Source organism: Olea europaea, chromosome 12 (assembly GCF_002742605.1).
Source record: "Olea europaea var. sylvestris chromosome 12, O_europaea_v1, whole genome shotgun sequence".
NCBI lineage: Eukaryota > Viridiplantae > Streptophyta > Magnoliopsida > Lamiales > Oleaceae > Olea > Olea europaea.
This window is the reverse complement of record NC_036248.1, coordinates 19,734,659-19,750,981: the sequence shown is the minus strand read 5'-3', so window position 1 is coordinate 19,750,981 and position 16,323 is coordinate 19,734,659. Positions and strand designations below refer to the sequence as shown.

The window sequence follows — 16,323 nt, the reverse complement described above, 5'->3', positions numbered from 1 at the left end:
CCCAGAAACAAAAAAATTAACTCTAAAAGTGGACTTGAAATTTTAAGTCGTGTGGAAGACAATACATTTCTGGAAGTTCCGTTGGCTATGGTGGTTCAGCTACTCAGCTACTATGCTGATGGAGTTGGTCGTTGAAGCATAAAAAAAGCTTTCTTTATGCTGCCTGGTGGTATGGGGTGCACATATGATCAGCAGCGGTATTTCTGCTTTGCATTTGGATGCAGGGTGGAAGTTGTAGGAGACATTTTTTATGGAAAAGATATGAGCTACATAATGCTTGTGGTTATGAATGCTTGTGCACAGCAAAATTCCATTCAGATTTATTACGTTTAGAGATTTCGACTCTGGAAAATATATGAAAAGAAGATGAGGAAAGAACTGATTTTCATGGAATCATTCCTAGAATTCATAGGCATGTTGCACCCTGACAAAATGCATCATGCAATGCAAGAGGGAAAAAATAACAAAATTTATGTGATTGTGAATAAAAATGGAAGTCATATTTCAACTTAGACTTGTACTATTCTATTAGCAATCCAACTTCCAATTTGGAAATTGAAAATAACTGCTAGCAAACTTAATCTAGATAGTCTTAAAAAAAAAAATTGAAATTAAGACCTTTTGTATTCTCCTATTCCAGAAAGTAAGAAAACAAAGAATTCATTGTTTTTCCAACATGACCTTGAATAGAAAATAATTCTTCGAACACTGTACCAAACTCAGAAATTCACGTGAGATCTTGAAAGGCCACATGCAACGATTGACATAATTTATGAACACTGTAATTTTATTCAAGCTTCCCCTTTCTTGAACTCAAATGGACTGCCCTATTTATGTGAAATTATTTTGAGGGGAAGAAAGGGGAGTTGAAGACTTCTACCAAGAGCCAATCATAACAACATAATATTATCCAACATATAAACATAGTACGGTGTGACTTAGTGCATGGATTCTAGCTTCCAAGATTCAACAGCGGAAAAAAAAAAATAAATAAATAAAAGAGAGATAAGAGGAAGGATGAGTCAATCTTATGTTTATTTGAATTTTATTGCTAGAGGTCCAAACCTAATGCCTACCACTGAAAACTCAAATAAAATAAAATTATCTAATTGTGCAATAAGCAGAGTACAAAAAGAATAGAAACTAGTTCAAAAATCTAAGATTACAAAAGAAGATATAAAATTAACAAAAGCTTTCAAAAAAAAAAAATATATGTTTAGTTCTCCCAATTGCCATTTGGCACTGGAAGAAACTATCGAATGAAATGTCCAAAAATATTTTCGTGAGGCTAGACTAATTTGTCAAAAAGAATTTCCTATAAATATAAGCTAGTGTTTATAAGCGATATTAAACATTTTCTGCTTATATGCATTGTAATCAACCCCTAAAAATGCTTATAAGCAACCCCATTCACTCTAATATTTGTTTCAAAAATTATGACTAATGAGAGGGCTATAAACGCTGAAGTTGACAGGTCGTTCATGTCTTTGATGTTATTATAATACCGCAAGACATGTATACCAGCATGAATAATAGTAGATGCTTTAGTGTATCTCCTGACTATTGTACTTATATTTCTCTCTCTTTTATCTTTCATGTTAGTCAAATATAATACATCTTAGAAATATATAAAGATATCTTGTTAATGATTAATGAGTCTTGTATAAAGAAAAGAATATAAGACCACCCGACCTCCGCTGCCATTGAATACATCAAAGACATTAAGCCGTAAGGAACATGCAAAAATGGCATGAGTACTGTATACAAATTCACCACACTACATAAGCTTCTACACTTACGTGCTAATTGTTGAAGGCCGATACAGCCTATGACTGAATCGATTTTCAGCATCTATTCTGTCAACAAGTGGTCTGGCATAGCCTGCAAGAATAAAATAAATAAAATATTTAAAGAACATGTATAATGATAGAAATAAACAAAATTCTGATGTTGTGGAAAATCGAAAAACCTTCAAGTCCAGCAGTAAATAACACAAGATCTGCAAATTCACTTAGTTGTTCTAGAAAGTCTTTCAATCCAGGACGTTCAAACACTGTCACATAGTTGATCTTAGGTTTGCCTTCAAATTCCTTGAAGCCCCATGGAAAAAAGGTGAAAGGGATATGAAATGTTAAGATTAACCGTAGACTTTTTTACTTTATGATTAATGTCTGACAGATATTTAACAAACCTTATTAGATGAGACGCATTCTAGTTCAAACCATTTCAAACCAGCTTCAGTGGCCCGAGCACGTATCACAGCAGGCAAACTTGACGTCTCATATGCAAAGACCAGAGTTTCGTCCAAGTCAAGAACCACCTGCTCGTAGTAAATGGGTGAGAATGGATAAGAAATTTTATGTTGCAATTAAGCATCTATAGACAGAAAAAACTTTGTCAGCCTAATAACGATTTGAGATGAACAATTTCTTCTGATGTTCTGCAGAATTTATTTAGTTGTTTATCTTATATCAAGATAAAATTTTACAAAAGTCTTCATTATGACTCACTACAAAAGTCTTCATTATGACTCACTCTAGATTTAGTAATCCATCATCTGATCTAACTTTCCCTATTTTATTTGACAGGTAAATCTTATCCTTGATCCAATCCTCCAACCTCTAATCCCCTCGTGCATGGGAGAAAGAAGACCGTATTCTTGCAATTCATTGATTTCATAAGGCCATATCCCCAACATGTGTGACTAATTATATAAAAATGTTTCTTTATGTTTCCATTTATTCCGGTCTCCAGCCACCTCATATACATCACATTTTTTTCTTGGAGTCACTGGTCAACTAAAAGAGAATCAAATTCAATGGATCAGTCGCAATGAAATGGCATGCAAATTTCCCAAAAAAAATGCCGTGTTACTTCCGTATCGCAGAAATTACATTCTATGGCATTAGTTAAATAAATTGAATCAAAAGGCGAAAAATCAACTCAAGCACTTCATAAAGTCAATCCTGCACTTAATATTTCCATCATCAGATGTAGGTGAGGTGCTTAATGATCCTTTGATTGTAGCAATTTTACACAATACTATAAAATAAGGGATCTCCTAAACATAATCCCATGAAATATCAATTGAATTTTTTATATATCTTTATTGCTCAAGTATAAATATTGGTCATTATGGAATAGAGAAATATATAAAAAAATAAGATAAGTTTCCTATCTTTCTTCATCTAATATGGTGACAGAGCAGCTTTAAATCACATTGAATTAAGCTTGCCATCACTTCTACTCATTGGCAAACCACCTAGTGCCGTACTCCCCGCTGAATTTTTTTAATCTTTGGCCCCTTTAGACATTTCAATATTAATTAAATGAATATTATGCAGTATATTCGCTTTCCTGTCAGTCAGCAGACGGTATCCCTTCTCTCTATGCATTGACCAACGGACCACCATCACCACTATAATTCTTGTAGCTCGACCAAGTGGTCCATCTTTATTCTCTTCTCAGTGTGATCTGGCACCTTCACTTAGTGCCAGTTTTGGTCCCTTTTACCTGGGCTTTGCCTGCACTATTCTCATTCTCCAGCCTATTGGCAGTATAGGAATTTGCTTATTTATCCATCTATTCTAGTTCTTTTACTGTTGGACTTCACACTCTGAGTCACACCTTCTTAGCCAGTTAGCCTTAGATGCTAACTTCCTCAAAGAGCTGACACCTCTTTCTCAAAGCTTTATAAATTAAAAACACCATCTTCTTCAACATGTCCAACCTTAGCAACCAACCATGTCTTCAGGACAATTTAGTATTGGTGGCAACGTTTAGTTTGACACAAAGAACCAAGAGCAAGCTTTTTAACCTTGATATGGCTAGTCTATCCTTTATTCGCTGAATCTAGATTCCAACTGATTCAATTCCGAACTCAAGTTGGCTTCTGGGAATTTTAAGTTTAGGGATTTCAGATTCCCTTGATTATAGTAATAGATCACAATCCATTAAATATGAGATTCATTATCTCTTAGTCACATTCATGACAATAACTAACTCAAAATTTTCATTCATTTTTCTTTATGCCTACTTTAATCAAATCGATACCAATTTAAATTCACAACTCAAACTAAAAGAAAATACCGTTAGCTTCTCCAAAGACGAAGCAACTAGCACCCTCCCTCCACCGGCTATTGGAACAGAGGAGGCCAGGGGTGGGTGTGTAGGCGGTGAAGGTGGGTCTTCTCCAAACTCCGACAGCTCAACTACCGGCAAAGGCTTAAAATGAGGCGGAGCGTGAGGAGGAGACAGCAAGGAGCCGTGATGCAGGCCGACATACGAGAGGACCTGAGTGAACGAAGGAGTTCCCCGGAGGACCTGAGCGAAGATCTGGAAGAAGAAGGCCAACCAGTTCAAGAGTGCCCTCCAAAGCTGTATTGTACGTGGCGCGTAAACTTCAGACGCCGCCAGCTCCGCCATCATAAATATACAATAATACTAGTTATTTTTTGGAATCTGTATCTCTACCTTGGCCAGGGAATTATGGGGTACAAATGTACAATTCAATACAATACTGTGTGTATATATAATTTTTTTCTTGTTTTTTTGCTGTGTTTGTGAGATAGATAGATTTACTGAGAGGAGGAGACGAGTGGTCAAGAATCAAGATGGAGGCTGTGGCTGTATCGGTGATGTCTAGAGAGAGGTAACGAAAATGATGAATGGGAGAGGGTGTGTAGGCGCGTATAAAGAGTGACAGTAACAAAATGATAGGTAGACAGTGTATTTTATTATAGAGGTGTTTGATAGACATTTTTCTATAAAAATGTATTTTAAAAAAAGTAAATTGATGTGAAATGTGTGATTAAAAAATAATAAATTTTTTTTGATTTGAGTGTAATTTTATTTTAATGAAGAATGTGTGGTTAAAAAGAAGAGAGAGAAAAATACATTTTGAAGAAAATGGCTACCAAATGGCTATATATTTTTCCTTTTTACTTTTTAATTTTTGTCTTTCTTATTATTAAATTTTGGGGATGTTTGAGCCCATTTTTCTTAAAAAAAATATATTTCTAAATAGTATTACGATGAATAATATGTTGTTAAAAAATAAGAAATTTTTTTAAATTTATATGTAATATTATTTTATTGAAATAATATCATATAACTATTAAAAAATATATTTTGATGAAAAAATGAGGCTCAACATGAAAAGTGCAAAAATTATGGTTCATAAGCCCTTATTTGGACTCCATTCTACCAAAAAAAAAAAAAAAAAAAAAAAAAAAAAAAGTCATTTTCCTTTTCATTTTTCAATCACATTCTCTAATAAATAATATTATACGTAAATTTAAAATTTTTCTTTATTTCTAATAACACCAAAAAAAATTACTACAACAATTTTTTTTTTCCAAAATATATTTTTAATGGAGCTCAATCAGGGGCTAAATATGTTGACATGCTTTTGAATGACATATTTAAATAATATAATAAGGATTATACTACTTGTACATAAAAATGATATATATAAAGAATTATATAAAATGATATGGAATGAAAATATTAGATGAAAAAATTGACTATGTTTTAAACTTACAAATAATATAATAATATGTGACATTATGTAATCCATTATATAAAATTTGATGTACATATAGCAAGGTTATCATAATTATTGTGAAAAAAAAAAATCAAACTAATTAATTATAGGCTTTAAATACACTCAAGGAGATAGCAAATTATTCCTATAATTAGAGTAAAATTTCTATTATAATGATAGTGTGTGGATCAAACTAATTTTATTAGTACATTCGTCCTATAAAAATATTTTTATTTTTACATTGATTAAGAAAATATATATATATATATCGAATAATAGTTTAAAAAGTAGTTGATCATATTTGTTGATAATAAAGCACATTTAATAGGAGCGTATTAGAAAACTCAACAAAGAAAGCGACATATAATTTGAAACAAACGAAAAAGAAAAGCAAATTTATTTTTTTATATTTATTTTCAACTACACATTCACACATTAAGCCATTGTTTGGGATCTATTTTGGCCTTTGTTTTATCTCCATTATTTCCAAATACATTTTTAATCTTTCTTCTTTTCAACTACACATTTTTCAATAAAATAATAATATATATAAATCTAAAATATTTTCTTATTTTTTAACCACATATTCTCTATCAATTTATTATTTCAAAATACATTTTTAGGAAGCAATTAGGGTCAAATAGGCTCTTAATGTGTTTTTGGGAAAAATATGTTTTGGAATGATGATTTTTTAAAAAAATATATGGTTAAAAAAAGAAAGAAAAATTTTGGATTTACGTGGTAGGAATTAAAATTAATTTTTTTTTAGATTTTGATAAAAAAAAAATAATGAAATGTGTAATTAAAAAGTTGTGGAACTCATGAAATATATGATTAAAATTAATTATTGACTTTAGCTTGAATTAAAATTTGAATTTTAATCTATACCAAATAAGGGTTGGATAATATGTGATTAAAAAGATGAGAGGAAAAAATGTATTAAAATTATAATGAAACCTAAGTAGGACTTCACTTTTTAACCACACATTCTCAATAGGCTTGTGTCTGAGCCCCATTTTCTTCCGTTACCTTTCATTTTCTTCAATCAAAAATGGAGGGCACATGGGAGCCATGTTTCTTTTTCATGGACAGTCCCTGACACTAGGGTTGCAAATGTTGAATTCCGAATTTTGAAGACAATTACATCTTTATGAAAATGACGGTACTGCCCCTCTCATGGAAAATGCCGTTGCTCACATGTGAATAAATACAAAAAATGTTTACGTCGTTCCACGTTGGAATGGAATTCATGTCATGTGAATAAATTAGAAAAATCGTTACGTCTTTCCACATTAAATGAAATTCATTGCAGGGCGTGATTTTGACGAGAGTAATATTTTATGAGTTTTTTGCATCGAGACAAATTCACAAATTCCAAAATGCATTCCATTCGTAATTTACAATTTCATACCGGCAGTCAACATTAAGGTAGCGTTCACTTAGTCAACGTATCGTGTGCGCTATGTAATCTCTTAACTGGGTCCATGTTGCATTCTCGTCCGCAACGGCATCCTCTTCCGCTGCTACTTCGTCTTCCTCATCGGGTAAATCAACCTCGACTTCTTCGGCCCTATGGAATCCCTCATCGAGCTGTCCGTTGCACCGCAGGAAATTATGGACTCCCATTGCTGCCACGACCACAGCGATTTGAGCTCGATATGAATAACTAGGCATCCTGTCCAGAATCTTCCATCGTTGCTTCAAAACTTCGAATGCACGCTCAATAATGTTTCGACATGATGAGTGATGAAAGTTGAACCTCTCGCATGCATTACGAAATCGACGTCGACCGCCTCCATGATCATGAAATTCTTGGAAGTGGTAACGTACATCCGACCCCTTGTACGGTGCCATGTACCCCGGCCGATGTGCAAATCCAGAGTCCACCAAGTAATATTTCCCGTCAGCCGGTTCCGGAAAGTGTATGTCCGGACTATGCACCGCGCGGGCTAGTATGCGGCTGTCGTGCGTGGGTCCCATGCTTCCCGGCAACACAAATGTGAAGCACAAGTTGAAATCGCACGCGGCCTAGACGTTCTGAGTGGGCACCCCTTTTCGGCCTATGAAGTTAATTCTTCTACGCCGTGGCAACACTGCCCACACATGGGTCTCGTCGATAGCTCCAATACAATCTTGCGCCGTCCATTGTCAACGCATGTCAAGTACGCGAAAAAAATAATGTACATTTTTACTTTAGCACCGAGACAAAGTGCAGCACCGTAAACGTACCTGGAAGAACGGATATCGGTGCGGATCAGGATGATGACTTCCGGCGCCACGGTTGTAGTTTTCATGAGGCCGGATCATGTCTGCTGCCAGCGCAACGACGGCGCGAAGGACACGCTTGAAATAATGGCCGACGGTCTGCAGTGAATGTCCAAACAACGTTTGCACTTGGCGATATCCTTTCCCATGCGCCATTATACACAAAAACATTCCGACCTGCTCGTACGTATCGATGCTCGTACTATTTTCCAATCCATAGCGATCTCGCAACACGTATACAAAGTGCCTGAACATGGGAGGGTACATCTTAAACTCCTGATAGCATGTTTGAGGATACACATGCATGTTCTGCAATATGAAGATATGGCCGCTTCGTGTTGTAGGAAATAAGTAACGGTGAGCCGGATCCTGCATGAGGTACTGGCGCACCATTCGCTCGCGATACGACAATATTGTTGCCACACCACCATATCCGCCTCCAAGTGATGAAGTACGTCTTCGTCCGAACCGTCGTCCGAACAGGAGTTCGACACGATGTCACAGTCGGTTTCGGATAACGTCTGCGAACCGAACATGTCCGTCATCTCCAATAAACGAAGGGCCGCCACAAAACTCAATTCACTTTACTCCTCAACGTCAACTTGCAACTGTAATTCGGATTATAGATGCGTGACCTGCGACTTCGCCAATTAGGGGAATAACCTTCTTATAGCAGGAGCATTTGCAATGCGTGCACTCAACATTTCACAGTGTGTGTTTACAATTATTGATACCACTAGCATGCCTGCAGAAGGTGCAGAACATAAGCGACATATGCCTTGTACCACGCGGGGAATCTTTGCTGCAACACACACAAAGTTCATAACTACGGAGTCTACGCGATCGCATTATTTGGGAAAGTTAGTTGCTTTAGTAGAGTCATTGACATTTGTGTTAACTTGTCTGAGTAGGAAGACAACGTTTAGGCAGTGATTCATTATGTGCTACGCAATTAACTATGGGGATAAGTAGTTGATTTCCTATAGTAATTGACCTTGGTCTGAACTTGTCAGAGTAGGAGGACAGCGTTTGGGCAGAGGTGGATTATGTCATACGCAATTATTTATGTCCAAAATTATGTATCTGCCATGAGCAATGCCATCACATCAAACTATAAGGGGTATAATTATGTAAATTTACATAATAATTGAGTCCCCTGTAGGAACATCTTTCTCCATCAGTTAGTGATTCCGTACAGCTACGAGTATATTTCTCTATGTTGCAGCAGTAGAATAAGCACTTTACATAAATAATGTGTGCATCATTATTTAATATGAAAGTTTACAGTGTATGCCGTTCTAGCACGTTTTGAATTGTTACGCGTTGTACGCACATACGTTACTGAAAATATGTAATAGTTGTGTATGTGGGCACAACGTTTTTCAGCTCGAAATTTCTCGTTCTCCCCGAGCTATTGACAGCATTTACGACAGTCACGGGTACAAGAGAATGAAATAGGTGTTGCCGTGCATGAAAACGTGTCAGATGCAGATATTTTCATTACATGCAGCAGTAAGGAATACATAGCGCACAGGGTAGTAGTGCGTAAAACGTGCGAACAAGAAGGCGAACATCAAAGTATTATTACAACAACCAATAACGATGATAATTTATAAAGCGTTAAAACGAAGGCAAAGCAACGACACAAACAGTCTGAGCACGATCACCGGCTCCCAGAACCCAGCATTTTGTCGCGTTCAAAACAATACGCGATCCACTTGTAGCGCATCTCCGGCGTTTTAGCAGCACTGTACGCAACACGATTTTCGGAGCTTCGTAGGAACCACAACGCGAACATGTGCAACTCATCCCCGGCTTCGACAAGCCCAGTCGAAAGCAAATCATCTATGCATTCGTGGAGCGTCATACGCCCCTCTTCTTTTGCGCGGATCGCCGAGGCCATCTCCTTCGATACACAAGCGAGGTTGTCCACTGACTCAGAAGCCTCCCTCGCCCCGAACTTCTTTTGCTTCCCCTTTGCATGTTTTTCCTTACGTTTCTCGTCGCTTCGCCCTCGAGAGATATTCATTGAGGAGCTCGCTCTTCCTGGAGTCGGGCCATCGCTCGAATCTGTCGTCTCGGTGTTGATAGGTAACGTATCGTTCGGATCATCAGAGTCGAAGTTGGCGCCCAAGTCAAAACCACGTTGCGACAGCTTCGTGGGTGTCAATGCGTATTTCATGGAGTCACAACTTCCTCCAAACAGACGGCTATATTTATGGTAGATCTCGATGTTGTCATTGTCCTTGAACTTTCCATACCTGGGGTTCTCCTGAAATCGAACACGGGAGCATTAGGAAAGTATTAACGAGTTTTCCAAATGTCAAAACGTTTCTAAGCAAGATAGCATAACTTGTCTTTGGGGTTGTGTGGTTACCTTAATTTTCTGCTTCCACCACCATTCCGGAGCGTCAATTCTGCCCCCGGTGCTTAGACCACATGCTATTCCCGTCGACTGGAGCAGCTCAAAAAGTAGTTTGCGGTCCGTGCACATAGCACCCTAATGGTTTTTCAGCTGTGCCGTAGTCTAGTTCTTCCCTGCATTTTTGTTGAACAAGTCGCGTAATCGCTCTCACCCTGTTGAAGAGAAGCACTTTCCATGACGGTGTACCTTTGCAGTGACGTGTTCGGCGGCCGACATGAAGATCTTCTGCTCGCGAGGTTCGCATCTAGCACACTTGCGGGCTCTGGCCTGTTTTCCATGTTCGGGTTCGATGATGCGACGGGCATGGAGTCCAGATTTTGTGTAGTGTAGTTCTGCACAAATGTTGAACATCAGAGTTGTAAGAGCTTGTTAGAAAACACAAGTTAAGTGTGAAGGTGTGAATGAAATGGTAGTGTGGCTGCTTTTCAGTTCAATGTAATAATGTAATTGCAACGCTCAAGTAGTTGCTTGCAATATGAGCTTCAAAGTGTGAAGTAATGGTACTGTGGCAGCTCTTCAGTATAGTGTAAGACTGTAACTGTAAAGCTCAAGTAAATGCTAGCAATATGAGCTTCTATGCCGTGACTGTATATAAAACAGCGTGAAGCCAGACATGAATACTTGGTAATACTTATTTTAATGAGAAGGATTCATATATATAGCTTGAAATATAAACTAATATTGTGAACTGAAAAACAGAATTTTTGCACACACATAAATGCAAATTATGCAAAACAATTCCAAGATGTTCCTCTCTGTACGGAATAAGATGATATTGATAAAAACATACTTGAAAACTACAGGTTTCGTCATTAATATGCAACGGTTATAGAAACATACGCAACGGTGTCCGTCAAAGGTAGACTTATGTTGAATGGAGTCACTCAAAATTGGAAGACTAATCTCAATGCTAGTCAATAAGTTTAGCACAACCCATTTCCCACAATGCAGGAGGAAGGGAGGATACTCTAGATGCTGTCGACAAAAAAAAAAGTTGAAATACGTTGGTAAAGAATAACAGAAGCGACCAGTTCAGGACGACGTCAAGTCTCTTCCTGCGAAGCCGAAGAATTGGGCAACAACGTGAAAATTGTGGGCATTTGCTAGTTCCACTTTTACCGTAATTGAAACAATGCATTTATTTCCAAGCACAAAAGCAACAATTGCCACGACTCTGCAGCCGGTGGATCACAGCAAGACAACAAATGCATAGACATAACCGTTTTGCAAATACGAAACAGAGAAGAAATGAATTGTACTACTACAAAATTGGGACCAATAATTGTCTATGGATTTGAGTGAATGGCGGCAACAGCTAACGTAGGAGGTGCGTACAGGCGTCAATAGCTATGTGGTGGGGATGCAACACGGAGGGGGAGGGGGAACCAGTTGAGTTGAAGGCATACCATGGTTTCAGGGTAATAGCCAAAATCGCCGGCGTTGTAGGCCATTTTCGGTTGCTGCAGATTGGAGTCCCAGGAAGTTGGTGCACCGGTGGACTGTGAAGTCGAGCCCAAAGGTTAGGCGTCGTCGGGTGAAGATGGGGAGGACTTCGATCGTGGCCTCGCACAAGGGTCAACCGGCACCGTTGGGCTGAGCAACATTTTCACCGCCGATATGCAACTTCGGTTCTCTTCGCCAGATCTGGGTTCACTGAATCGCTGGAGAGGGAAGGCAATGGGGGAGTGGGTTTGTGCAGGGAAGGAGACCGGTTTGTTAATATTGAAGGGCAATTGTGTAAAATGAAATAGGAACAAAGGGGTGTTGCAGTCAATTTGGCCCCCAATAAGGAGGCGCCACATAGGTGCTTGTTAGGAGCCTTGTCAAGCTCCTGTCAGCATTTTCCTTATAAAAATCATTGTTTTGACCCAATTATCTTAGTGCAATTAGAATAGAGGTAAAGTATGAAGTATATTAATAAATAATTCAGAGCAAGTCAAATTCAAGCTATGGATATATTGATAAAAGTCATAGATATATGTATTTAGATTATCTCCAAAACTCTTCAATTTTAAAGAGTATATTCTATCATTTAAAGAACATTTATAAATTTAAAAAGTTAAAATTTTTAAGTACTTCAACAAACTTTTTATTAATTTTACTACTACAAAAAAATATTTATTATTTTTCCTTTCTTTTATTTTAATTAGTCTTCCTCGAGATTATTTTATTATTTTCCTACATAGAAACGGTTTGAATGCATTTAATAATATGGAGTGAATTTTGAGAGCCAAACACGTGTTCTAAATTAAAATGTTAATTTAAAAAGTCTCTTAAAACATGATTTTAATGATTGACTTTTTAAAATAGAGAATATCTCATATTTAAAAAGTCTCTTAAAAATGCTCTTAATATTAGAAATATGTGAGTCATTTTAAAAATCTAATGTAACATAACATATATTTTTAATCCCAAACAAATTTAAATAAATATTTTATTTCACATTAAAATGTTATTATAATATATCGTATATACTTTTTTTTTTGGCAATATAAATATAATTATTATTATGTAGAAGCAAGTTCCTTAAGACAAGTTCTATAAAAAATATTACTTATCATAATATGGATTCTATTCTTATTTATAATTGAGCCAAGTTGGAAACAAATTTTTTCATGTCTACATGAAACCTATTTCATTATAAACGTATCATAACATAGATTGTAATGTTTTGTATCCTCAATAAAACTGTTAAATCTAAAATTGTTAGATCGTATGCAATTGACAAAGAAGATAAATCAAAATAAAATTGAAAAATAGAGGAATTAACGAAGAAAAACTTCAAAATTTTCTCTTAAAATAGGGGTATATTTATTTGTCACGATTGAATAAAATTTAATCACTTGTTTGATCAATCCATTCGACACATATCTCATGACCATTTCATGTGATCAATTCATCTGTAACATTCTTAGCCGAGCAAATGCTCGTAAAGTGGAAATCTCATTAGTTAAATTCGCCATTGAAGTAGGCCTTGAGCATACGCCCTTTTTACCATTGTCCTCAGTCCATTTTTTATTCTCTGTGTAGATCACATTACACCTTTGTTTGATTCCTTTTATTTTCGAAATATATTTTTTTCTCTATTCTTTTCAGTCATGTATCATTCAATAAAATAATATTACATGCAGAACCAGAACTTTTTCTTATTTTTTAGTCACACATTCTTCATCAATTTACTATTTCAAAATGCATTCTTCATAAAAAATATGGCTCAACACAATCGCTATGTCAATATAACTTCATCTAAAAGCTTCAATTTTAAAATAAGGTGATTCCACAAGATATTATAGTGCACAAATGTTATAAAATCAAATCTCGTCAACATATTTATAAAACGAAAAATAAGTGTATCGAAGAAGTGATTTTCAAATAATCGGTATAAAATTTCACATGAAGAAACATGGGGGCTACCTATAAAATGCAATCCATGAACTTGTTTTAGCTTGAGTTTACCCATATCAAACACCAACAAACTATTGTCTATTGTACGAGGAGTACAAGACATCTATGTTTACCCTCAGAAAAAGAAACATATATAGTCATCCAAACCCCAATATTAGACAAGTTCCAATTACTAGTTTCTGCTACTCAACAAATATCTCGGCCCACCGGACGAACATACCTTCTCCCAACTTATGAACAACACGAAAAGACCCGACAGGTTGGTTGGTCGATGACATTTCATTATACCGAGGAAAGTAGGGAGACTCTAGTCTGGTGCTCCTTCTCCCAGAATGGATGGTCCTCTTCTACCACATAATCAAGCACTGTATTTGAACTTTTAGCAGCCTTTTCCATGGCTAATAAATTGGTGTGTTCATTTGATGCCAATTCTTCTTCATAATGGCCATTGAAGAGAGATTGTGATCTCAAATAATTTTCAAAACTGGCTTCTTTCAGACCCCCTTCTGCAGGCCACTTGCTAAAACTTCCAAAGCCTTTGATTCCAAATGTTACTTTTCTTGCTTTTGCTCTCTCTTCTTTGAGATATGGCCTATCTTCAAGAAGATTCAGAATTTTTTCAGATTTCTTCTGTACACTCAATCCCCAGTTGAACCTGCATATTCACGAAGCAAAACGTGTTGAAAATACGAATACAAATAAATTCATCTCTTCTTTAAAAGTACAATACTTTAGACAAAAAAATTAGTATGGCATGAGTTCAAGTGTCACCTCTACCAATTTATGACAATTCTGTTCGAAAGCTTAAGAATTTGGATGGACTGTTTCCACGTTATTAGAGGATACAAAAATATTGTGTCATCTGTTCTTTCCCGAGAATAATTCTATTTGTACACCCAAATATGTACCAAATTGTTTACGCCTAATCACATGCACGTGAGACTCATGTGAATAAAAAAATTTCAAAATGTGGTCCTCACCCCCTATCATTAGTAGTCGGTAAGGGATTAGGTAAAAAAAATTTGGTACATGTAGCATGGTTCTTTCCTCAAAGAGCAAATAGTCCTTTGGTTTTCGCGGGTATCTCCACTTGTTAGCATGTAAGCCTTCCCCGAGCATCAAAGTCTTCAATGAAAAATTGAATTCAACATGTAAGAGAAGAGACGTGTTCAAGATATAATATAAATAAGTAAATTTTCATCCGTTCTAGTTTTTTATGTGGTAATTTAACATGAGGTTGAGTTGAATTCATCTCTCTTCTAAAAATTTATGTTTTTAGATAAGGTGATTCCCCATAATGTATTAAATTTCTTCCTTTTAACACTTACGCAACACGCAAAAAAAAAAAAAAAAAAAAAAGGGCGAATAACAAATTAAGACTAACCCTTTCTCGTCTACATATCGAAAATTTGCCATCTCTCTAATAATGTCTTCATCACTTTCAAACTCATCTGCCACTCTTTGTGGTCCATGGGTAAGAAGGTGTTCCAACAAAATCAAAGCCTTATAAGAGGCTCGCCAGTTCCAAATATCAAATTTGGACAACCTTAACCAAAACAAATTAACGAATTAATTCTTCGTTCCTTCAAATTAAGACACAAAATTACTGAATTCAATTGTGGACAAGAAAAGAACCTTTCATGCAGAATATGCACAACTCTTTCGTAATCATCCACTTCGAAGGCTGCATGTGATATTAATCTCATGGCATTCGTGTTTGAAGCCATTGAATCTCCATTTGTTATTTCCTCTGTCAATCTGCATGCCCCAATCCAAAATCACAAGATTTCGAATTTATATTCCAGGGATTCTCGTAAAAATCAAATAATACAACAACAAAAACAACAAACTAAGCACGATTGCCCATATTTCTTCTTAGGCCGTTCTAAACCCCGGATAAAGAAAGACATACCAATCCACAAAATAATACATATTGACGACGGATCCACTATTGTGTCAGGGTAGTAGTTTACCTTAGTTGTCTTGTCGAGATCTGATTTATTGAATTCACATCTTGTGACACGAATCTTTATATAAAAGAATAAAATTTTTAAGTGACGGAGTGAGGACTTACATTTGCACGGGAGTAACATCCGTGAGAACCAATCTTGCAGTCTTGATTTTCTCTTTCAAGAAGAATGAAGCTTGCTTCTTGAATTCATACATGAGAGATCCCATTTTTATGTTGAAACAATGAAATGTAATTCCAAAGGAAGTTTTTAATTTATATATGTAAATTCGAGTGTATATAGGAAGAAATAGTCCACATGACGTTGGAACTATAACTACTGCATTAGCATAACAAATATCTATCTAACTACTCTTTTCAAATTGTCAGATAATATGATGAGTTATATTTGGACTAAAGAATATTCAAGATTTGAACAGAAACATCGAGAATAGAATTTCAATTTTTTTATTTTTTATTTTTAAATAATTCGGCTTAGGATTTCTATCCTTCCTGTTTTTGTGTTTTAGTTAGACTATTATGACACGTTTGGAATTGTTAACGTCTTTATTTCTCCATAGTTCATATTAAATTCGATATATCGAACACGTCATTCGATTTGATTTTGATAACAGTATACATGTGTGTATAGGGTTAATAAAATTTAATTCCTTTTACCTAATTTTATCAACACCATATTTTAAAACTTGTTTACTATTATCTGAAGTCAAGTTT

At 35.9% G+C, this 16,323-nt stretch overlaps 2 protein-coding genes across 2 annotated transcripts; both read right to left on the bottom strand.

Moving 5' to 3' along the window:
- Positions 1–4,686, bottom strand: LOC111406015 (carboxy-terminal domain RNA polymerase II polypeptide A small phosphatase 1-like). Its single transcript, XM_023035179.1, has 4 exons — positions 4,090–4,686; positions 2,192–2,320; positions 1,970–2,090; positions 1–1,881 (listed from the first exon to the last, which is right to left on the bottom strand). The coding sequence occupies exons 1-4, from the start codon at positions 4,426–4,428 to the stop codon at positions 1,796–1,798; spliced, it is 675 nt and encodes a 224-aa protein (XP_022890947.1). The 5' UTR covers positions 4,429–4,686; the 3' UTR covers positions 1–1,795.
- Positions 4,687–13,541: 8,855 nt separating this feature from the next.
- On the bottom strand, positions 13,542–15,834 carry LOC111407009 (ENTH domain-containing protein C794.11c-like). The gene is made up of 4 exons (XM_023036349.1): positions 15,715–15,834; positions 15,276–15,398; positions 15,025–15,186; positions 13,542–14,295 (listed from the first exon to the last, which is right to left on the bottom strand). Exons 1-4 carry the CDS (start codon positions 15,816–15,818, stop codon positions 13,923–13,925), a joined length of 762 nt encoding a protein of 253 aa, XP_022892117.1. The 5' UTR covers positions 15,819–15,834; the 3' UTR covers positions 13,542–13,922.
- Between the last annotated feature and the right edge of the window lie 489 nt (positions 15,835–16,323).

What these genes read in the sequence shown, in the direction of transcription:
- LOC111407009 (XM_023036349.1), bottom strand. Translation starts at nt 15,818, where the DNA reads ATGGGATCTCTCATGTATGAATTCAAGAAGCAAGCTTCATTCTTCTTG. An exon ending in GATGTTACTCCCGTGCAAAT is followed by an intron (nt 15,399 to 15,714) that starts GTAAGTCCTCAC and finishes TGGGGCATGCAG; the next exon opens with ATTGACAGAGGAAATAACAA. An exon ending in GTGCATATTCTGCATGAAAG is followed by an intron (nt 15,187 to 15,275) that starts GTTCTTTTCTTG and finishes GTTTTGGTTAAG; the next exon opens with GTTGTCCAAATTTGATATTT.
- LOC111406015 (XM_023035179.1), bottom strand. Translation starts at nt 4,428, where the DNA reads ATGATGGCGGAGCTGGCGGCGTCTGAAGTTTACGCGCCACGTACAATA. An exon ending in CGTCTTTGGAGAAGCTAACG is followed by an intron (nt 2,321 to 4,089) that starts GTATTTTCTTTT and finishes TACTACGAGCAG; the next exon opens with GTGGTTCTTGACTTGGACGA. An exon ending in AATGCGTCTCATCTAATAAG is followed by an intron (nt 2,091 to 2,191) that starts GTTTGTTAAATA and finishes TGGGGCTTCAAG; the next exon opens with GAATTTGAAGGCAAACCTAA.